The sequence below is a fragment of the Mytilus californianus genome, unplaced genomic scaffold, assembly GCF_021869535.1.
Source record: "Mytilus californianus isolate M0D057914Y unplaced genomic scaffold, xbMytCali1.0.p SCAF_4, whole genome shotgun sequence".
NCBI classification, from domain to species: Eukaryota; Metazoa; Mollusca; class Bivalvia; order Mytilida; family Mytilidae; genus Mytilus; species Mytilus californianus.
The window spans coordinates 95,470,177-95,495,626 of NW_026262690.1; the positions used below are offsets into that span (position 1 = coordinate 95,470,177).

Here is a 25,450-nt window from a genome sequence, read left to right on the forward strand (position 1 = left end):
AGAACAACAATGCAAGCTTTGTTATGCAAACAAATACCACACTAATTATTCAAAGTATAGTAAAACAAAAAATAGGTGTATTGATAGAATCTATATTTATCCTTCTCACCTTAGTACCCACAAAATCTCCTGATATGACTGCATTCTGTTTAAAATCATTAAAGCTGTAATTATCTGTACCACACATTAATAGCTAAAAAACGAAAGTCAATATCAGTTTAAAAATTAAGTAAGGCTAGTTTATTATCATATTGAAATTAAATAACTTGAGTTGATATCAAGTCATACCCAATTATCACTTGTTATGAAACCTACAAATAGCTATATTCCACACCAGTATCAACCCAAGACACCAATACAATCTCTATTATAGATGATATCAAGCCATACCAAATTCTCACTTGTTATGAAACCTACAAATAGCTTTTTCAATACCACACCAGTATCAACCCAAGACACCAATACAACCTCTATTATATATAGATGACGAAATAATTTACGGTTTACTTACTTGAAAGTCCTGCTACGAATGATTCAACAATAGAAATAGGCCTGTTATACACTTTATTGTAGATAATTTACCGTAGAAAGGCTTGTATAGTCCGCGGTTTTATTCTCCAAAATTGGACCTTTCAGACGTGGTGCGGACTATAGAGTACAATAAGCAAGAAATAAGAGAAAAATTTCAATTTCGCGGGTGAGGTTGTTTGTTTACGTTCCGCCATCTTTGTTATTTATATTGTAGAGGGCGCTCTTATCATTTTTCAAACTAATAATTTTAACTCATCCATATTAATAAGTTATTTCTATTCAATATCAAATTAATACTGATAAATATAAAAACTAAACCTTTCATTACAAATTTCTCGTTTCTTTTCAATGCATTGGTTGAAATAAACTGGTATCTGCTTGATTGAAACGATACAAACATAGTGAAAAAGACAACCGTAAACCAGCTTAGAATTTGTAAACTACAAAACGTAATCGATTATTGTTCGTTCCGTTTTGGTGTTTCATACTGACTAATATGGTTTGTATTAGCTTAAGACCCTTCAAACACTAATGTGATAGATATATTAAAGACTGTTTTACAAAAGGATGGAACTGTTTTACTTTCAAAGTCGTATTATAGTGATATCTGTTATGTACGGATTTCGACTCTCACCGGTTAATTTCTTCTTTTACACGTGCTTTTTAAACTTCCTGTTTAAACATACACAAGCTTCTAAATTGTTTTTTAAGTGAATTAAACTTATTTTAACAATCATGAAGCGTTCTAGAATCATTTACAAGCAGTTTCAGCTTCTGTTTGATGATGGAAAACAGGTTGTTCCAAGAAAATACCGCAAAGGACCGCACAGGATTTGAAATTACCGGAGTTTCATAAGACCTTTTCTAACAGTTACAAAAAGTTTTTTTACCTAAAATTTCGTGGGGAGAAGGGGGTGCGGACTATGTACCAATGCGAACTATACAAGCCTTTCTACGGTAATGTAGATTTATGACATAACATGTTTCAATGGGATAGACAACTGCAGAAATGGTATATAACGGAAGTTTGCCACTTAGTGTAATTTCTCAAAAATACATGTTGGGTACCTTGAGTTATATTAAAGTGTGTAGGTAATTTTTTCTCAGAAGTGCCTGTGCTATTGAATTGTGACTGATATCAATATCATCACAGATGGCTGATACAGAAAGGTTGTCATTGCCACTAAGTATATTATAAAAACATATCTCTAATGGATTTTGGAATTTTCATTAAATTTATGACAAAATTATTAATTGTTCTTAATATTGTTCAATATGATAATTTTCACATTTAAACTTTGTATTATCTTTTTGTTTTACAAGATAACTGGATGTATATATGATAAAGTATGGACAAAACTACCATCATCAGGTTTACAACCATGATGTTTGGGATAAAACCAAGTGAAAGCATTAGAGCTGAGCATGGTAGTACATTTAAAAGAGTATGAATGACTTAAATTCATTTCTTGTGAACAAGAAAGCTGTTTAATGCATTGTTCTTACTCCTTTTCAACTGTAATTGATCGTAGAATCAAAGTTTTTCTATATATTCCTATAAATGATGGATACATATGCTCATTTATTGCAAATCATTTAACAGTTTACCTCCAGTTCATTTTCATCAAAGATACTAAGCAGATTATCAGGAATGATTGCATTTAGTCCCTTTAAAAAACTTTCTACTTCCTCCTTGACACCAGTAACCAGTTTATATTGAGCAAGGCAGTTCAGGTAATACATTTTATTGTCATCAGTTACATTCATCTTTGAACCATTTTGAACAAGATCAACAGTCTGTAAAAAATAGTAGGAAGTGTCAATATTAAAATAACATTATTTTCTTGCAAATTGTAACAATATCTGAATATGTATAAACTCATCATAGATACCAGGCTTAAAATTTTGTACGTGAGACACATGTTTTGTCATCAGTGACGCTAAAATAAAAGATGATAAATAGACCAAATAAAGTATGAAGTTGAAGAGCATTGAGGACTGCATATAAACTACATAAACATGACCACATAAAAACATCATCTGACATTTTTTTTTTTTACGAAAATGTATAACACACTTTCAAATTCAAACTAAGGACTGAAATTCCACTTAGAATAGTTCAACGTTAACATAACTATTTATAAAGGTTATCAACAAAATAAAGAGGACAAGAGTAATGAAATACATGTATCACTAATATATCAGAATGGGTTTCTAAGAAATTGACCTTATTGCAATACTTAAAGAAAGTAACTCATGCATGAAAAGTAGGTCATAGACACTTTTATGTTGTTGAATTTAGTTGCACTATACTAGAAGACAGTAGTAAAATGTCAATGTATAATTACCATAGTTTTCTGCACAATGGAAGTAAGAGCAAAACTTATCAAATCACTCGAGCTCATCCATTAAACTTCATAGTGATCAAATCTCTAATGAACAATATTGAACTGTGCAAGAGAACTCTTTGCATATATTTCTGAGAAATGGACCTAAACACAAAACATAACCAAAGTCACTCAAGTGTGAAAAGTAGGGCATAATGACATAGTTATTAACAAGAATATTTGTACATGATCAAAGTTTCTTGAGAAATTTCACCAAATTTAAAAAACTAAATTGGGAAGTAAACACAGATGGACCATACAATATACAAAGAAATATTCCTTTTTCCCCTATATTAGTGAGAGTTATCTCCCCCAACCTTTTCTCCCTTTTAAAAATACTTACCTTCACATGTTGTCCGTCCACATATTCATCTTCACTAAATGTTAAATCCATATCTTCTATACTATTATCCTCTATAAACTTTATCTTTGTTTTATATAAATCTGGATCATCTGTTTCAAAATACTGAAAATAAATAAAATGCATGTAAAATGCATATATCACTGAAAACAATTCAAAATATCAAATATGTATGAGTTCTTTCGGACATGATGTAGTAAGACAATACCCAAAATACCACAAATGCTCTTAACTCTTGGAGACAGTTATAAGCATGCAAAAAAATGTACATGTAAGTAAAGGAATTTCTATCATTGTGTATGGTTCACCTCTGCAAAAATGTTCTTAGTTTCATCCATAACCAGTTCAAACAAATGAACTAAAATAATCGTTATTAGCTATTTTCCACCAAGCACATGGTATTCAGGAGTAAGTAAATGGATAGTTGGGTTTGGAATCAGAATAATGAATTATAAATGCAACAATTTTAAGCTTATTTGACACAAGAATTATTCATTCAAATCCGCAAATGATTTATTTTGGAAGCTGTAATAATAAAAGATTTCCAGTATAAAGGTTCATCCAAAGTTTTTATCAAAAATGTTCCTATAAATGCAACAATATGATCATTTAATTTGACCTTTAAACACCACTTTCAGCACTCTTAGCTATATCGTGGCAGACAGTTTTTATTGAAGGAGGAAGCTAGATTTCCAAGAACTTTTGGCAGGAAAACTAGCAATCCGAATCAATAAAGAGAGGAGTAGAACGAGCAGGGTTTGACTCTTAACCTCAGTGTTGACAGGCTAGTGATAACTGCAGATAAACAACTTTGACATTTTGGCCACTGAGGCCCCGTTTGAACAAGATGATACAGAGAAACTACAATTATTTTGTGACAAGTGTGTGATATGGATCATCTGATAGCACATTTTGATAACAAAAATTTATTGATTTGAAAAAGTGCATTTGAACTATAAGTTGTTTATTTGCTATCAAAAAAAAAATATGTTGTCTTTGAGATCAATTTCTGAACTGCTGAAAGGATTTGATAAGCTAAATCTATTGTCAATAATTTGTATAGATTGCTACATTAAATTGTATCTGATGTGATTAAAACTGACCTTATAATTAACCTGAAGTCCAATGACCTGTGCCAAAAAAGACCTGGAAAAGTTGGCTTTTATAAAAAGCTGAGATGTACTTCCTATAGAACTGTCTAGTAAACATTTACCAACAAGTTTACCCGCTAACTCATATAATTTTATTTTGACACCAGCATTAGGACGTGGATGGATCTGAAACAAATGAAGAAACTTTGATAATTACAATTCCCCTATACTTATAGTATTAAAGTTGGACTTTTATGGCAGGAATTTAATTACTGCAATAAATGATGTCAGTTAACAATGGTTAAGCTTTGTCCAATGGTTAAACCTAGTGCAAGTTAACCAAATTAACCAGTTGATAAAAGCTATCTATTTATTATATTTTATCTGCAACCCAGTACATATATTCATATCTTCATGCCAACAAATTTTACAGCATAAATTGAAAATCCTTAAAAACTGTTCTACATTGTCATTTTTATTTTTTAAATGTTTTGTCGGAATTAGAACATGGCTTTGTTTACAAATTGAGAAAAGTGTCATAAAAGAATATAAATTAGATGATTAGAAACCTTTTGTAGAATTCACCTTAAATATGTAGCCATTTAAACATATATATCCCAAGTCAATTATATAAAGTGCACATTCTAAGCAATACATACTAATCCCTGAGAATTGTCTGTAAATCTGGTAAACAATCCAGATTTATCAGGATCAAATAATTCTGTACTTAAAACTTGTATCCATTCTCTTCTCAAACCTCCCCAATCTAAACCTGAAATAACAATTATATGTATACTTTTATATTTTTTACATTAATTCTGATCTTAAACCTGAAATATAACCAATTATGTAAACACTATTTACATTCATTCTCTACTTAAGCAGTCAGTATCGTTCAGCTTCACTGAAATAAGGGTAAGTAATTTTCTGTGATATTTCATAATGGGTAATCAAGCTTCATACCATTACAGATGAGTTCATTTTCTTCATAAAGCATTGTTACTAGTGTAAATGCTATTATCCCAAAACATGATGAAATGATAAATTTTGAAATGTCAATACAAAGTGTTTTAAAGAGACAGATTACATAAGACAATGTTTGATAGAAACAACACACACAATGAAAAATAAATTATCACAAAAAAACAAAAAACTGAACAGAAGAGCAAATATTTGCCCATGCACGTCAGAATGAGCAATGCAAGAGACATCTTATGTTGTTGATAACTATAAGCTTTCATGACAGCATCATCATATTGCATGTTGCATGGGATATATTCGATTTTTCTCCTTGAAATTGAAATGTGTGGAATTCATTGCATATAGCAACCACACACTAATGCCGCTAAGATGCATGGATGTCAATGCAGATATATACCAAATATCAATGAGTCAATAATGATATTTCCCATGATCTTCTGAGATGAACCAAATATGGAAACTAAACATTAAGTGTTGATGATGCAAATGCTGGAATGGTTATACCTATGCCTTCCTTTGAAACATTTATAGCATGCAAGACAAAAACTTAAAAACAAAATAATAACAATTCCCATCAGTATAATGAATTGGCTATAATTTACTTATAGTACAAATAATTACTTACCTAATTCATTTACAAACTCTATATTAAATGTTTTAAACCAATCTGAGGCATATAAACTCTTCGATGCTTTATATGACTGAAAAATATATAAAATATTCAATGATCTTTCAAAAGTGGTCTATCTAAAAATTTTGAATCAATATCTCCAAGTCTCATAATGTATTCTTTATGATAAAAAAAGCTATTACCTAATATCTCAAAATGCTTTTTGTCGTACATGACATCATCATATTCGTTACAATCGTCAAATATTCAACCTGACTGTATGAAGGCTAACCTGATGGTAAATACCTCATGCACATACAGTCCCTAATTCAATGAAATTGTGAAATTATAGTCAAAAACAGGATATTGAAAATAATAGATGAAAACGATAAAAAAATATTTAAATATCTTATATTAAACCAATACATTTCTTTTTTTTTCCAATATTTGGTTTCCAGTCCCCCTAACGAGAAATTAATTTTTGGAATGTACATATTGTTCATCAAATTAAGTTTGTTATATAATTTTGTTTAACCAGAACTACCATTGGGTGGATGCTACTGTTATTTGACCGTTAAGTCCTCCTGAGCTATGTTGGCCTGTTGGTCAATGCTTTTATACTAGCATGATATAACCTTAATATTGATACTTGAAAAAATTTCAGTTATGGACTAAATTTTTTCTTTAATTCTATGGTTATTCGTGTTTGTAAGCTGGTTCCGTTTTTCAGTGTATTGCTTTGAAACTTTTTGAAACTTTCAGATCTCAATATCTGGTTTCAAGCACAACTGATTAGAAATAAATTTTCATAATATAAAACATCTCTCTATATGAAACAGGGATATCTACATACAAATGTATTGCCACAGTAAATATAAAAAAAAAAAAACTTACACTTTGAAGTAAATTAGCTCTGTCTATTTTGAGGGTGACATTTCCTCTTTTAGTTGATTTTTTCACTTCTTGAAGAAAAAATATTCTTTTATCTTGAAAAGTTTCTGATCCACCTAAAATAGACAAAGAATTATTCTGTATACATGTAGCAGATATGCTTCATTTTGTATAGAAATTACTGGAGGAAAATATATCTTTAAAGGTTCCATTACAAAATATTTGAAATAAAATTTCTTTTAGTCAATTCAAGTCACACCAATTGAATATTAATTAAAATTCTTTTCCTTTTAAGTCAATAAAGGAGGTACAAGAATTTTTAATAACATCAATTTCTCCACCTTAAACAAATTCATAAAGGAGAGAAAGTCAAAATATAACAGAATTTACATATTTTTTAAAGTGAATTTGACAATCAGTTGTATCCCCTTCCCCAATTTCAAATTCATCATACAGTGAGGATATCTTTTTTTTTTAATTTGAATATTTCAAATTGAAATAAATGGGGAATGTGTCCATGGGACACAGATGATGCCCCCGCTTGCATATCATAATGAAGTTATAAAGGGGCATAACTGAAGAAAAGTAAAAGTGATGCTACCCAAATTTGTACTTGATCTGAGTTTTGTGGTAATAAGTATTGTGTATAAGTCTCATAACATTTGGTTGTGGCTAACTTAAGTTAGAGAACAGAAACGAAAAATTCAGCAAATTTTCCATTTGAAAATAGACTCAACTCAAGAACGATAAAAGTGATACCACCAAAATTCAAACTTGATCTGTATTTTAGAGAATGTTTATAAAGGGACATAACTCAAGAATGGTATAAGTGACGCCACCCAATTTCGAACTTGATCTGTATTTTGTGGTAATAAGCATTGTGTATAAGTTTCATAACATTTGGTTGAGGCAAACTAAAGTTAGAGAACAGAAACGAAAAATTCAGCAAATTTTATGTTTAGAAAGGGGCATAACTCAAGAACGGTAATAGTGAAGCCACCCAATTTCAAACTTGATCTGCATTTTATGGTAATGAGCATTGTGTATAAGTTTTATAACATTTGGTTGAGGCAAACTAAAGTAAGAGAACGGAAACGAAAAATTCAGCAATTTTTATGTTTAGAAAGGGGCATAACTCAAGAACGGTAAAAGTGACGCCACCCAATTTCAAAATCTGTATTTCATGGTAATGAGCATTGTGTATAAGTTTCATAGCATTTGGTTGAGGCAAACTAAAGTTAGAGAACGGAAACCAACTTGGGGACGTACGTATGGACGGACGGACAAGGGTAAAACTTAATGCCCCCTCCGCTACGGCGGGGGCATAAAAAAGATGTTTTTTTTCTTTTCGACAGAATACAGTGAAATTAATTTCATCTGCTTTAAATGGTTTTACTAACTACATATTGTGTATTAATTAAGGGTGGCCTCGGTCATTACTAATATACAGAAAGTTTATTTCTATCTTTTTTAAACAAGTTCTCTAGGGGAGACAATTTAGATTAGCTCCCTTTTTGTCTAGAGCTAATTGGATAATATTTATTGTCACCCCTGGGTATCTTGTGGTTGAAAATGCTGGTGTCTCACTTTATGAAAACGTGACAGTAATAAAAGCATTAAAAAGTATGCAGTCATACTTTTCAGTAAACTTTAAAAAAAAAAAAGGTTAGTAAGAATACCAACCAATATTTCTGAGGAGAAAGTTTGTAAATGTAGCAGCTATAATATTTCTATCTTTTGTAGCTAACATTACTGGTAATTGTGAACATCCATATATCTTCATTACAGGAGCATCATATCTTTTATTATATCCAATAAATGAAAACTGAAAAAAAAAGAGAATAATAATACATTTTGTAGTATAATCTAAATGCAGAAAATTTCATAATTCATTATGACAATTTTGCTGTTTCAGAATCTAATACATTCTGGGTAATATTTTCAGATGCTTACACCAAAATGTTGTGATTGCTTATAAATGTCCTAACCAATGGAAATTCAACCAATGATATGATATTTTTTGGGGGGAATACAAACAATGAAATTACCCATAGTACTTTAGATTCTGAATTGGCAAATTGCATTTACAGGAACGCAAAAACGTACAATTAACCATATTAATGATGTAATGTTCCTATGCAACAGAGGCAGAGGAGACTGCAACAGAAAAATATCTATGTGAAAATTGTCTTTGCTTTTGATTCGAAATCTATAATTATATTTTATTTCAAAATGTTTTGTTGGGTTGCTGTCATTGATGAACACTCTATATTGCCTATTATTCCTGTAAATCCATAACCATGCATAAAATGTGTTGTCAATAAGACATCAGCCATATTACAAATGTACACTAAAAATTGGACATTAAAGAGTTTTAAGGTCTTAGAGACTTAGACAATGAACTAGTATCCACATTATTTAGCAATCTTCTAGTCTTAATAAGTTGTGAATAAATTCAATAGTAAAGACCATAGATCAAAACACAACATCTTACTCTAAAATGGAATTAAAAAGTAACATTTAAGGCAAACACATTTAGAATATTTCAATTTAGTTTAATTTAAAATCCCATCTTTATCAATGTCAAGTGTATAATAAATGTTTCAAACTACAAGCAGTTTCTTACTTTTCTTCAAATTTGAATTAGTAAACAATGTTGAAGTAGCACATACCTTAGTTGAAGGACAAACTCGCCAGGTATGCAGTTTCTTTCCAATAATTTTTAAAAAATATTCTTTTATTGTTAATTGCTGTAAAATAAGATATATAACTGTTAACACAGGAGTATGGTGTGATGTACTTTCCCTATGCAAGAGAAGTGCATATGCTAATACAATTTCATATCAAATATGATTGACTTACCTTTAGTGGTTCATCAAACACTGACAAACTTTAACATATAAACTATGCAAAAATTTCAAAGTCAATAAACCATGTCTAAGGGGATGGGGCCAAATAATCTCCAAGGAAATGAGATGTGCCAGTTCTTATAAAACTGCATGCCAAATATTATCGACCTACCACTATTGGTAGGCTGTAACTGACCAAATCACAAACTAATGCCCTCCGACGGAAACAGCATGCCAGTCTCGCTTTTTCGACTTTGTTCAAGCGAGACAAAAACTATACAAAATAATGTCTTTTTTGCTTCAAAATAATTCAAGGGTTAGTGCAAATTTTAAACTGTAATGAACATTCAACAAGATGTAACAGTTGAAAGATGTCATACATATTTTTTCTACCAAAAATGACCAAAATGCCTTAAGTGCGAACCCTCAAAACTTCAATTTCACTTTAGCATCTTTTAGCCTATCTACTTATTAAATGTTTTTTAATTTGTTTAATTACATTACCTTTGGAGATATATACACATACACCCTTTTGGCCTTTTCAGCTGAGTCAGCAGTATCAGATAAAAGACGAGCTTCATACCATAAATTATGACTTTTTTTAGATGTTGTTTTATTTACAACTTCCAAATCTTCATCTGAAATAAAAAAAAAATCTAATTTTGTAACTGATAATGTAAAATAACATGCCTTCTTTTACAATTTTTTGTAACATTTCATAATTATCAAATTTATCATTGGAAAAGTATGAAAAGTCCTTGAAAAGAATAAGATATTCAAAAGTGTGGAAAGAATAAGAATTTGGAAATAATTTGCCAAATTAGTAAAAAAGATCCATAGATACAGTAGACTGATGTATTCAAATACAATAAAGTATTCCTTAATTTCCCCAAATATACAAGTTTAATACTGAGCATGTTAAAATGGCCTATAGGAAAAAACTCACCACTTATGACTAGAATATTAAAATCACCATTCCTGAGTTTAACATCACCATAAGACACAGCAGCTTGATAACAGCCTTCATTTTCCATCTTTATATGCATAGTAAGTTGTTTACTGTCAGCATTGTGTATTATTTGTGTTGTAGGTACATATCGTTCATTAGTCTCTGTCTGCAAATAAGATACACAACACTATTTATTAAAGTGTCCTTTTTATATAGCTGTAAAGGTGTTTCACAATTTAAATTGATTCAGTGTGTCAAAGAACATTATCTGGAGACTCAATCGAGCCCAGATTGATAATGTTAGAACGTCACTATTTCTAATCAAGCGCCCAGTAAAAAGGTAATTAATTTATATTGCTGCACAGTGTTACGATCTATTATTTTGCCAAAAATATAGATCATCTACTGATATCCTGGCAGAAGTATCAGCATACATCTTCTGTGTTTTTCTATTAAGGTCACAACTCCCTTGGATAAAATTGTCCCTATTTGGTTTCGGCTGATCTTTTTATGCCCTTTTTTGTCTTCATACTCTCCACAATTTGATTTACACAGATGACTTTATTCATAAACAAGAGGTTCCTAAGAGCTTTTAAAAAATATGCCATTTTCATAATTATTTTTACATATATAAAAATAAATGAGATTTGGTATGATTGCCAATAAGACGACTATCCAGAGTTTAAATGAGGAAAATGTAAGCAATTATAGTGCACAATACAGCCTTCAACAATGAGAATGCAGTCAGCTATAAAAGCCCAAACATGAAAAATGGGAAACAATTCAAATGAGAAAACTGATGGCCTCATTTATAACAATACAATTTATGAAAAACCAATATGACAACCACTGATATTTCAGGCTCGATGTATTTGTAGATCTTATTTAGTGGCTTAAGTGTAGATTTTGTATTGATGATCACTTTATAGTTTCTACCTATCTGTTATACTTAATAGTTTAGAAGAAAATTAGCAAAAACACAAAACCTAGTCAAAAACATCTTTTAATGGTAATAACTCCATAAAGAGTAATCCAATGAATTTGGTTTAACAGTCATTTTTGAAGATCTTGTATCACTGATAATATTTGCTGTTTTAAGTTTCTACATTTCTATTCATTCTCTTGTAGTTTTCAAGATAATTGGAAAAAACACAAAAATTAATCAAAATCATCATTTAAGGGCAATAATTCCTAGAGCAGTCATCCAATGATTTCGGTCATACAGGCATTTTTGTAGATTCTGCATTGCTGATAATAATTCCTGTTTACTATTTTAATATATCTATCATAATTTTGTGATATAAGTCAAAAACAAGTAAACTAGTCAAAAATTGTCCTATAAGGAATTATCCAATGGTTTCAGTAATACTGGCATTTTTGTAGATCTAGTATTGCTCATTATATATCATTTCACTCTTTAAATACACTATCTACCCATCTATCATATTTTTCAAAATAATTGGCCAAAACAAAAATTAGTCAAAAAATGTCAATTCAGGGCACATTGCAACTTTTTGACAGGAAGTCATATAGAAAAACACATATTTCAAGTGTTCAGGCAACTAACTTAATGTACCTACCTCATAAACTTTGAATTTAAAATAATTTTTAGAATCTGTTTTAAACATTGCTGGATTGTCATAACAGTCCCTTGTTTCTATAACTAATGGGTAGGATTGACCAACTGTACATACTATGGTCGAGCAATAATTAGTAAATCCTGTCTTACTGGCTTCTATAGAACCTGAAAAAAACAAATTCATAAACATTTAAAAAATTAGATTTTTGTGTTTTTATTTGGTTGTCTTGATCTTATAATGTCTTTGTTTACTATCCTTTATTAGGTCTTCATAATCTCATCGTCTGAGACCTATGTTGGTTATGAACATTAATTTTGCTTATATATATAAGACAATATTCTCATGACTATTTAACTGATAGTTGTTTTCCAGTTGACGTCATTGAAAATAATTTTTGAAACATTAAGTTAAATTTAAAGAGGCTTTTTCTGAATTAAGAATTTCACAACTTATAACTATTCCTTATCGCTTTTTATGACTTACTGCTTAAGCAAATAAAACAGTATTTTGTTGCTCTTGGAAAAGAATATTTAACAAAAATTAAAATATAAATTATTACTAAAAAAAAGATAAAATCTCGTTGAAAATTAAAAAAAAACATAAAAACTTCTTCTATTGCAATAACAATGAAAGATATCAAAACATTCCTGTTACTATAAAACAAACTTAAGCAGGGCTTACTGTACATTCTCTTTGGTTTATTCCAATGCATATTTTTTTGTAACATTGTATATTTATTCATTTTAATGTCTGGAATAGCTATGAATTCGGGACCTCTGGGAGTCTAACTGTTAGATTAGAAACATTTCATGTTTAACTGTCAAAAAGTTTAAAAGCCTGTTAAGTAATTTCTGTATTTCCATAAAATCAAATGAATCAGTTTCGAACAGACAAAAAAATTGATTATTTTCAGTTCTATTTTCCAAGAGATTATTACTGAGCCCCACTGACAGTGATGAGTGGTCTTGTGATTCCATCTCTAAATATGGTAATTTATTCAAATTTCTATGGCTTATGCATTGCCATGGCAATCTTCATAAAAGTGAGAGAAAAAACTTGTCTGAAAAATTGAACCAGTTTGTGTTATATAAGGACTGTAAGAAACAGCCAGCACCTTCCTCCTCCCCACCCCCCCCCCCCCCCTTTTCCAAAAAAAAAAACCTCAATGTCTTGAATACATCATTGGTACCAAAAACACATTCTGTTTCTATGACAACTACCTTTTAAAATATTTTCAATAGGTTTATATTTTGGATATATACAATGCCAACCACTAAACCAATATTCTGCCAACTCTATATTTATGAAATGTTGGTCTTCTGTGGTGGTAGTCTTGCATATTAAGATTTAGTTCCAAATAAATATTCCACGGAAATACTGGATAAAATTGGTTAATTTCATTTTTTTTATTTATAGTTAGTTAAAATAATGACTACGGGTGATAAAAAAGGTCCTTTAAAAAAAAAAAATTGTACTTGATCCTTACTGAGTTTTGTGGTAATGAATATTGTGTATAGGTTTCATAATGTTTGGCTGGGGAAAACTTCAGTTACAGAATGGAAACTAAAAAATTTTGCAATCTTTCTATTTATAAAGGGGCATAACTCAATAATGGTTAAAGTGACACTACCCAAATTCAACTTGATCTGTGTTTTATCAGTGGAAGTCAAAATTAAACATTGCATTGTATAAAGCATTGATTGTAGTTGATTCAACTATAATCATGGTCAAAGGAAGATAACTCCAATTTTAAAAATATATTATATAAACTTGATATTTAGAAGAAAATAAAAATTTTGCAATTTTTCCTTTTATAAAGGGGCATATCTCTAGATCGGTTAAAGTGACACCACCAAAATTCAAACTTGATCTGTGTTTTGTGGTAATAAGCATTGTGTATAAGTTTCATAACATTTGGTTGAGGCAAACTTAAGTTAGAGAACGGAAACTAAGAATTTTGCAATATTTCCTTTTATAAAGGGGCATAACTCTAGATCGGTTAAAGTGACGCCACCAAAATTCGAACTTGATCTGTGTTTTGTGGTAATAAGCATTGTGTATAAGTTTCATAACATTTGGTTGAGGCAAACTCAAGTTAGAGAACGGAAACCAATTTCGGGACGTACGGACGGACGGACGTACGTACGTACGTACGTACAGACGGACAAGGGTAAAACTTAATGCCCCCTCCGCTATGGCGGGGGCATAAATATGTAAACATAGCTATATAGTTCATCGAATTCTCGTTCATGCTGGACAAAGAAAAAATATCTTTAAAACTTTATAAATCACAATTCAAAGAAATGCCAATTTTCAAGACTGGTTATTTAAATTGAGATATGTTAAAAAGTTTAAATTATAAAAAACTGACTGCAACAGCTCACCTAGAAGCTGACCATTTAAAAAAAAACATGTATACTATTCCATATCATACAGACCTGCTTCAAATACTTTGATAAATGGACTTCCTTTTATATGTTTGCCATGAACCATGACATGTATTTTATATGGCCCTGATTTATGTACGGTAAAAGACACAGATACACTACTGGCATTGTCTTTTTCTAAGTGTTTAGTACACGACATCTTCTCTCCATTGTGTTGTATTTCTACATTTACATTTCTTACATCAGTTATTTTATATGATTTACCATTCTTTTGGTTTAACTGAAATAAAAATAGATATATTGTAAATTCAGAAATTATTGCTAGGTTTTTATAAGTGCGAATAATGCGACTGTGTGAGTATCTCAATAATAAGAACTCGCATTCTGATATCTGATATTTATATCTGTATGCAAATTTTCCTGAAATTTCATGTTTTTTTTCCATTCTTTAATAAATTGCTTCGCCGAGCAAAGCTGGATACGACCGCAAAGGTCCAAACCTGAACAGTTAGGGCAAAAATGGACACAATATTCGCGCTTCATACAGGTCTGAATTTGGATTGTAATTAAATATTTGACACATAATAGGTTTCTGACACAGAATAACTGTAGTCAAAGAACTTAGAATTGGTTATATGATTTGAATTTATATTCAATTTTTTGCTTTGTGCAATACACTATGCTGTTGCTAATTGACCCCTCCCCCCCAAAAAAAATATACCCCCCCCCCTTTTTTCTCTCAAAAAAAAAATATTTGAAGAAATTTTCTTTTTAATTTCTGAAATGAGAAAAAATTGTCCCCCCCCCCCCCCTTTTCCAAAAAAAAAATTCTTTTCCTCAAGATATGGTCATAATCTCAATTCAAATTTCCAATGGAGTTTGCAACCATAATTACCCATTTAAATACATCATAAAAGTCTTAAAATCGAAAATGACATACATAATCATCGCTAAAATTAATATTCCTTAATCAGCATTTTTAAATAGTAACTTCTAAAAATAAATTGACAGCTAAACACCTCAAGACAATACAACATTTCTTTATACATAATTCAAAAGCAGTGTAAGAGAGGTAATCCAAACATACCATTGTACTTTTTTTTAATTGTCCATTAACCAGGAAACCCTTGTTTTTCCCCCTTTTTTGCCCCTAATTCCTAAACGGTTTGAGCCCCCCAAAGCAAATCCTAACCACCCCTTTGTGGTATGGAAACTTGTGGTAAAATTTCAGAGAGATCCATACACCGTTCCACAAGTTATTGTCTGGAAAATAGAAAAATGCTTATTTGGGCCCCTTTTTGACCCCTTATTCCTAAACTGTTAGGACCATAACCCCCAAAATCAATCCCAACCTTCCTTTTGTGGTTATAAACCTTGTGTTTAAATTTCATAGATTTTTATTTAATTATACTAAAGTTATTGTCCGAAAACCAACTATCTTCGGACGACGCTGACGACGACGTGATACCAATATACGAATTTGCGGTTGTATAAAAAATGAAGTGATATTTCCTAATCATTGTGGATCCTTTCACACAGTTATCATATTTCAATCATTAAGAATTGAATGCTTCTGTATTTAATTTTATTAAAGTGTAAAAACACTGACCAAAGCACTTTTATATGAAGCACAGCAGCACTTTAATGCTAAAGATGTGCACCTGATCAACACTTTTACAACTCTATAAAACTACAAAAAGAAGGATTCAATTTTTATAATTAAATTTAATGCTAAAAACATTTTTAAATCAAAGTTTTTGTTTGTTTTGTTTTTAATATTTCTATACATTGTTGTTACATTATCATGGAGAGCATGTGAGGTTATGGAAGACCTGTTTTACAGCCAGCCAAAACATCACATGATTCTTGTCTGCCAATTTAAATGATGCAATTCTTTGTCCCTTTGAAAAATGTCCCAGAACAATAATTAACTGCATAACAAATGACATAGTACATACATCCAACAACATGTCAAAGTTTTTCCAACAACTTGTGGTTCTTGCCAGCCATATGACATACTTCAATTATCTTTAACTTTACTTCATCTAACCCCAGGTGAAAAATTTCCAAGAACAATAATTACCTGTATAAAGAATGACATTGTTTTTCCAACAACTTGTGGTTCCTGCCAGCCCCATGTCACAGTGCAATTTTGTGTAGATATGTATGATCCAACTAGCCAATTCCAAAACCATCCTTTGTTGTTGTTACTTTGTGGAATCTGTGGAATATGTGGAATCTGAGGAATATGAGGACGGATTTGATATGATCTACGATTAGCCGGACTTATAGCTCTTGCAATGCAATCCACAACCATTATAAAACAAAGAATACTAGCTCCAATTACAACAGTAGCAACTGAAATATATAAATAAATTGATATCAGTGTTTGTAAGACAATTGTTTATTGTGACTAACTATAGGTCTATGAATATTGGAAAGTAATAAGTAATGCTAACTCAATTTTTTTTTATAGATTATGCAAATTTCTTGTCCTCTATTGAGATTTGATGATTAATATATCCATAATTCTAAATTAAACATTCCAATGGTGGACTGAGGCACAATGAATACATTCTGTAAATGGGCTGCTTATACATGTTATGATCTAGCTGATTGTAACCAGCTTTTCAAAAAGGAAGATGATGAATTCAAATCGTAACTCCTTAGTAAGTAAGTATATTCTTATAGCGATTGTGAATGAGATTTATGAATGAAGTTAACTGAATCAACATCTTAAGCATCATTTTAGCATAATCCAAATATTAAGTGTACAAGATAAAACACTTTCTTCTCCAATTATATCATCTATCTCCGTTACTTTAAACTATAATAGAACAAAAATATTTCAAATCAAATGTACAAACGCCTACTTAAGTATATTATTGATTACCGGGTACATCGAATTACACAAGATGAATTCTAGTTTTAATAGCACAATGCAGCAAATTCTATGCTCACTCATGCATTTTGTAAAGTCAAGTGCTAAAACCATAGAAATCCTTTATTTATTTCTTTTAAATCCCTCCAACTGCTTATTGTTGATTTTCCAGTAAACAATACAAAGAACCGTTATTAGTTTTAAAACACATGGTTTGAAACCTAATACTTCACACCTACATTGTAAATTGTTAGTATAGATACAATTTTTTGCAACTATATCATTGTAAAGTAATTAATATAAGATCAGATATCTGGCAATTCAGAATAAAAACTGTACACGTGCCGTGCTGTCCATGATCCCATAAGATCAGATGTCTCATAAGTCTGAATAAACTGTGCCATCCATGATTTTTAATTCCAAAATGTCTAACAAAGAATACTTGGTGTGTCACTGTATTTCAATTTTCTGTCATTAAAAATTCATTTTAAAAATGTCTTTTCCTTAACACTGACGTCAATAACAACTTAAAACACAATTATTTTCTTCACGCTCATATTTTTCCTGGAAAATTGGTTTAAACAAAAGCATGGCTATACCAATTTCATTTCTGTCACAGTTGAGTTAAAAAGAAAAACTTTCCTTGAATAATACTATCTTTTCATGTATAGTTAAGATAAAATTAAAAAATAAATCTGATACTTTTACCTTCGTGAAGTCTGAATTCTTGATTTGAGTAAAGCAATATAATCTTGTTATATAGCAAATCTTTACAATATGAAATGTAATTTTTGACATAACAAGTTTTCCAATACTTGAGCAAATGTTTTGACTGTTGGCGATAGAAACAAGAAATAGCTATACGTCTTATTGAGTTTTTGATTTAGCACCAAAAAAACACAAATTGTCAATTTCCTTAAAGTTCTCATATGAACAGAAATTACAAGTAATATTTTGGTTAACCAAATTCGGATAATTAGATTTTTATCAGTTTATATAATATTGTTTGCAAGTACAATCATAAATAAGTTTTACACGGAAAAATCATTTTTCGTCAGTCAATATTCTGTTAATGGACTAAACAGAAGGTTACTGGAGCTAAACCATCTCCGGTGGGAGATCAAGGATTTGGATTATTAAACCATTATCTTTAAAAGCGTAAAAAAATGTTTCAAATTGCATTGATAATATTTTCTTCTTAATAAAGGGAGACCAAACAGCTAATTTTAAAACCACTGATTGTTGACGATAATGAATGTTAATTGCTGCATTAGCACATTTTGCAATTTGATATCAATAACAATTATAAAATCAACCAGGCAAAATTTAAGCAACAAAAGCTAGAATACAGAAATTAACATACCCGTAACAATAGGTGTAATCTTCCTTGTGAAATTTAGTTTTTGTTCTATGTATTGATCAGAATAAACCAACAGAGTGATGATTCAATTAGAAAAGAGATAGGGGAACTGTGTATAGATCTTCTGATACTTTGACACCTCCCTGGTGTAAATATCATATATATTACACTATATAAATTTGATGGACCAATAAAACTTGCAGATATCGGTATTGGCACTTCCAATCAACTCTATGACATATAATGCACATGGAAATATTTTGTTTTTATTTAGGAAATAGGATCAATATGAATATTATTAATTGTATAGACGATTTAACAAGTGAAGTTGATTTATGCACATGCAATTCATCTTTCCTGTTGCTATATGCATGTTAAATCAATACCAACAATATTTAGAAAGAACCAGCATGTTGTTCTTCAATCTTCATTCTGAAGATATAAATCTCCTAATATTTAGAAAGTCCTGGTATTGAAAAGAAACAATCTCCAGATTGAATCAGAAAAAGTAATTACTGAAACCACAAATTAGGTACCAATTTTTCCCAGCCAGCAAGACATCACCATATTATAACCTAGTTTTGGACTTGGTCCAAACCAGCCAAAGGTTGAACAAGACTGAAATATTTCGCCTGCTTTATTGATAACAATTAAAATGTATGATGATTTTTTGTTTCATGTTGTATCACATAAACATAACTATCAAGGATTCATGAAAATAAGATCATGGTCAGAGGAACCATATCAGACAGACATGTATACCTTAAAATGATTCTATACCCCCAATATCTAACCTATTACTTATATATAGTACCTGAGAAAAACTGACTAATCACAAAAAAATTTACACTGACCCAAGAACCATAAAAATAAGGTAAAAGTCAGATGAACAATGTCAGACAGACAGGTTAAACTTACAATAATTCAAAACACCAAATATAATTGACCTATTATTCATAGTAAAGGAGAAACTGACCTTATCACCAAAACTTGACCTTGACCATAAATATAATTTATGTCAGGTAATAGATAATCCAAAATGCACCTGAACCTTTTAGAGAAGGTATTATAACCTTATAAAAAGCATACTTACTTGAGTATATTGCTGTATTATTATGCAAACACCAGCATCAAAATCACTTAGTAATAAGCCATAAGTGAATGAGTTTGAACCATGTCAGAGACTTGTTATTACTTATGATTTTTCAAGTAAAACCATAAAAGTGCATTCATTGGTGACTTCTATGATAATTCACTGAAAACATTTTACTACAAGTTTACTTAGCAGAGTGAAAGAAAATAGGGAAGAGTATTTGCAGTGATCAGCATTTCTATTATTTAACTTCCTTATAACTGTACCTAAATCCTGCATATTTTCCCCAACTCAACTTCCCATTAGAACAGAGAAGTACATAATCATAAACTACACTAACTGTCTTTGGTATTAAATTTTTGTTCTTATTGTGTCATAAAATATCACTCATTCATAAATTAAAAAACTGAGTAGAAAATCAATCAACTGGAACTTCTGAAAGGTCAAGCTTTTGAGTTATTCTTCTAAAATGGAATTGTTTGAGGAAATTCTCACCATTAAATTTAATCTGCAATACTGGTTTAAGCCAGTAATTTTTCTAGATGATAATGCATTCTTATAACTGAACAAGAATGTGTCCGTAGTACACAAATGCCCCACTCACACTATCATTTTCTATGTTCAGTGGACTATGAAATTGGGGTCAAAACTCTAATTGGGCATTAAAATTAAAAAGATCATATCATAGGAAACATGTGTACTAAATTTCAAGTTGATTGGACTTCAACTTCATCAAAAACTACCTTGACCAAAAACTTTAACCTGAAGCGGGACAGACGGAAGGACGGACGGACGAACGAACGAATGAATGAACAAACGGACTGACAAAAGAACGGACGGATGGACAGAAGAACGAACGGACGCACAGACCGAAAAACATAAAGCCCCTAGGTGGGGCACAAAAATGCAAACTTTCTTCAAATCCATTTAGTGATACTATTGCAATACACAATTTTAATAGATCATAACAAATTGAAAGACTGCAAACAGAAGTCAATTCAAGCAAGTAGTAGCATAATAATAAGAAAAAAGATTCTTTGAGCGGCCTGAGTACACAGTTGTTTATAGTGCATTTCTTTAAGAAAATAAATGCTAATTAAAAAAGTGGCACCTGCACTTCCTCAATAATATTTTTACAGTGTGGTATACTACTTTTGGGACAAATTATGACAAAATTATAGAAACTTCATCTACTCTCTAATTCAAAATACGGACAATTTTATGTTAAAGAGGTCTGTTTGACAGATTCAGACATAATAATTTTTAACCTTTTTCAACTGGACCAAATCACTAACGTTACTTTATAATTCGTGACCCAATTTTTTTTACAGTGTAATTTCATCCCCTACTTGCTATTTGAGACATAAAACATGAAGAAAATAAATTGTGAATGGGCATGAAAAAAAAATTGCAAGTATCATATACACTGTCCATACTAGGGACTATACTTGTAGGTCTTTGTAGACAAGGAAAATTAAAGGACGAAAACTGTGTTTCTGGACCAGGAGGAAAGAGCAGGCAAGATTATTTCAATTCAAGGCAAAAAATAAAACAGTGTGTTAGATGAGTCGAATTATTAGTGATTTTAGCTAGACATCACATATCAGTCAATACATGATTATTTTCAGTTAAAAAAAGATAAATTTTATACATTTGAATGAGAGACATATATGTAAGACCTAAAATACAACCTAAGCCTATCTAAAATTAGTTGATTGACTGAAATTTAAGATGTATAATTTGCAGGAGAAATGTTTCCAATAATTGTCAATAAAGTCCTAATTTTCACAATCTGATCACTAGATTTTTTTTTGATGGACTAAGGGGTGTTTAATAAGATAAGCAAGATACTAAATAACATTTTTTTTCAAATTCTTAAAAGGCATTAAAACTTCTAATAAGGACCTGTCAGAAAGAACATACAAAACAATAATACATATTTTAGACATAATAGTTCCTACGTATAGCTGTTTCTTTGTAAATAAGTAAAGTATTTGGGTAATTTTGGTATCAAATGAAAGCTTAAGAACTTGAGATCACTATAATCCAAGATTTTTAAAAAGGGGGAGGGTGAAAAAATTTTGATATTTTTTTTATCAAAGGCCTGGATAAATTCGTCACTGGAATGAGCTCTAACATGCATTTCAAGGTATATTTGATATTTTAGCACAAGTTAGGATGAGGTATAGTTTTGACAGTAAATGACTGTCACTTTGTTTAAACTTAAGACAAAATAAATATGAATGCTTGAAATCTCAGAATTTAACATAGAATGCAATGGGCCTATGCATTAGTGGTTTTATTCCTTCATATGACAATTTTATTCCCAGCAGATGACTATAATTTTTACTTTAGATGGTACTACAATTTTTCCTTTCAAAAAACACTTTAAGGATGCAGACAGCAGTTGTGCTAAGCTCTGCCTAATATTGATTGATGGTTCAAAGACTCCAGGGATGGGGTCGATTACTTTAAAATTTAATCGATTAAATTACATTTACTTTGCTTATTTGATGTAATCAATTACATTACAATTACACCTAAATTCAAATGTAATTGATAACATTAGATTATTTTTCTTTAAAGTAAAATGATTACTTTAGATTATATATGATTACATTGATTACTGCGGTATTGAAATGAAACTTTTTTAAAAATTTGATCCTCACATAAAAAAGCTAATCTGAGTGAAAAAATGTGTTTTTAATATTCTAAATATAAGCATGTTATTTATAAGAACTTAGAAAAGGAGCAGTGTAATATTTGTATTGTTTGATGACATAATTTTATTTGACAGATTTACTTTGAATGTAAATGTCTCTGTGCTTTCTCTGTTAAAGGAATACATTGTTATTTTAATATTTTAGCACAAATTTAAAACATATTTTTAACAAGAATGTGTCCATAGTACACGGATGCCCCACTCGCACTATCATTTTCTATGTTCAGTGGACCGTGAAATTGGGGTCAAAACTCTAATTATGCATTAAAATTAGAATGATCATATCATAGGGAACATGTGTACTAAGTTTCAAGTTGATTGCACTTCAACTTCACAATTTTCTGATTCCAAGCAGACCATTCTTTGCTCTTACTCCTAAATGCAGCTTGCTAAGCAGAGAAGCAACAAATACCTCTTTTCAAGTCTTTGGTTTGACCCGGCCAAAGTTTTAACCCACGACCTCCACCACTTCAGACGAGCGTACTTCCACATGGCCACTAAGGCAGTTTTATTTAAACATGTTAACCATGCAAAACATTCATGGTCAACAAGCAATGACTGCCGAGCTTAATAACCTCCATTGAAATGAGAAATGCCAATGCTTATAAAATTGCATACCAAATACCATTGACTATATATAATTATCATAAGTGGTTCCCTTTAAAATAACCTAAACACCAACTTTTACATATAAACAGTGCAAAAGTTTCTAAGTCAATAAACCATGATGAGGGGGTGGGGCCATATGATCTACATTGAAATGAGACTTCAAAATGCTTATACAAATGCATACCAAACATTATTGACTTTACATTAGTGGTTCATCTTGAACTGATCTAATCACAAACTTCACATGTAAACTATGCAAACATTCAGTCAATAGACCATGACTGAGGTCGCAGGGCCACATTATCTCCATGGATGTGAAATGTATATCTTTGACCTACCACTTATGGTTCCCCTTATACTGATCTAATCACAAATTAATAATGTAAACTAAGCAAAAATTTCAATTCAAAAGACCATGACTGAGGGGGAAAGGGCCAAAAAATCTCCATGAAAATATCATTTATCTACCACTAGTAGTTCCTTATTAACTGACCAAATCTCAAACTAATACATGTAAACTAAGAAAAAGTTTCAAAGTCAATAGACTGTGGGTGCGTGGCCAAATAATCTCCATGGAAATGAGATGTGCCAATACTGATACAACTGCAAACCAAATATCACAGACCTACCACTAGTGGTTCCCCATATACTGACCTGACCACAAACTAATACATTGCTGACGCCACCCTCAATCGTCGCTGCTGGAAACAGTACACCTGTCTCACTTTTTCAACTTCTTCGAAGCGAAACAAAAATCTGGTTATAAGTAACATTCAGTGATGTTATAGAGAAAAAAAGTATAACCATGCAAACTGTAAAATGACTTGATCTACTTACATATTAAGAGTATTCTGAAAAAATTAGAATATCCTGGACTTTTCCTAATGGACTGGTAATAATCTAACATCAGCAGATCAGTTTCCATAGTTTTTGCAGTCTTTATTGCCTTCAGCATATGTGCATAAACTGTTATATCACCATCTACTATCTTTTCTATACTCTGGACATCATTTTCAGAAAGTTTGCTTAGTACAGATACTGATATTATCCCCATATCATTCAATCTGTAAAAAATGCAATTTGCAGTATAATAGGGGAATGACAATTTTTCAAAGTTGGTATTAAGGTATTAATATAAAATGTTGTGAGAATTTCAATGTATAACAACATAAAATATGTATTGCCTTTTGTAGTTATCAAAGTTATAAAAAATTGGAATAAAATCCACAAACAATTTCTTACTAGCAGGTGCACAATGTCAACAGGTGTACAATCTTTCTTTTAAGTTTCAGGGATATGGGTTGAAAACTGTTGAAGTCAATTACACAAAATATGTATCATCTTTTCTTTGCCCACCTGCCCATCATTAACATACTAAAAACAGGTTATGGACTTCTTCCAACCTGCATGACCTGGGCAAACAAAATTTTAAGTCAGAATGCTTTGATTGTACCAATTCAAAAAAAATTATTGTAACATTATGAAGTTGTTGTCTTTTCATAAAGGCTACTCCTCAAGCATAATTACAGGAAATCCAACTTTGGGACATACGGACGGAAGGAGGTACGGACATACAGACGGACAACGGTAAAACTTAATGCCCCCTTCGCTACAGCGGGGGCATAGAAAATGCAACGGAATGAGTTTCCAACATCTAACCCCCCCCACTGAATAGCATTATAATTGTCCTTTACCTTTCTAACACAGATACAGGAATACTATATTCCACATTCAGCCATAGGTTGAGTATCTTCATTTCTTGAGCAAACTGAACAGCTTTTGTAAGCTGACTTTTTACTTCATGAGGTACTGTTTCTAATGTGTTAATATAGTCTATGTTAACTGCTGACAGTTCATCATTATCATTACCTGAAGAAAAAAAAGCATTTAAATTTTAGTAAGACTTTAAACATTTTGAAATGCTTCAATGTAAATTATGTAAGTACTGGTACATCTACACAAATATATGATTCTACTCCATTTTAGACCATAACTTGTATTGCACATGTATGGATGTTAACTTATTTGCTTGCAAATTGTCAGTTAATTTTGAATTCTATCTATTTTAACATTTGTCAATTCTGGAAAATGTAAGTTGATAAGGTGTAATAGCTTGCTTCAGGTGACTTAACTTGAATTCCCCATAAAATCTTAAAAGATTATAAAAC

General features: G+C 30.8%; 1 protein-coding gene across 2 annotated transcripts in view; it reads right to left on the minus strand.

Moving 5' to 3' along the window:
• The window catches only part of LOC127698851 (apoptosis-resistant E3 ubiquitin protein ligase 1-like), a 232,153-nt gene that overhangs the window by 193,834 nt on the left and 12,869 nt on the right, over positions 1-25,450 (minus strand). For both annotated transcript variants that reach the window (XR_007980970.1, XM_052202545.1), the window contains exons 2-17: positions 24,977-25,151; positions 24,120-24,346; positions 16,701-16,975; positions 14,669-14,897; positions 12,231-12,394; positions 10,648-10,816; positions 10,206-10,339; positions 9,525-9,602; positions 8,536-8,677; positions 6,856-6,968; positions 5,977-6,052; positions 5,030-5,142; positions 4,383-4,556; positions 3,262-3,384; positions 2,140-2,328; positions 110-193 (exon numbers count right to left, since the gene is read on the minus strand). Coding sequence is in view for 1 of the 2 variants with exons in the window: in XM_052202545.1 (XP_052058505.1) it covers positions 110-193; positions 2,140-2,328; positions 3,262-3,384; positions 4,383-4,556; positions 5,030-5,142; positions 5,977-6,052; positions 6,856-6,968; positions 8,536-8,677; positions 9,525-9,602; positions 10,206-10,339; positions 10,648-10,816; positions 12,231-12,394; positions 14,669-14,897; positions 16,701-16,975; positions 24,120-24,346; positions 24,977-25,151 (2,465 nt within the window). In the remaining variant the exon portion in view is untranslated. The remainder of the gene's footprint in view (positions 1-109; positions 194-2,139; positions 2,329-3,261; positions 3,385-4,382; positions 4,557-5,029; positions 5,143-5,976; positions 6,053-6,855; positions 6,969-8,535; positions 8,678-9,524; positions 9,603-10,205; positions 10,340-10,647; positions 10,817-12,230; positions 12,395-14,668; positions 14,898-16,700; positions 16,976-24,119; positions 24,347-24,976; positions 25,152-25,450) is intronic.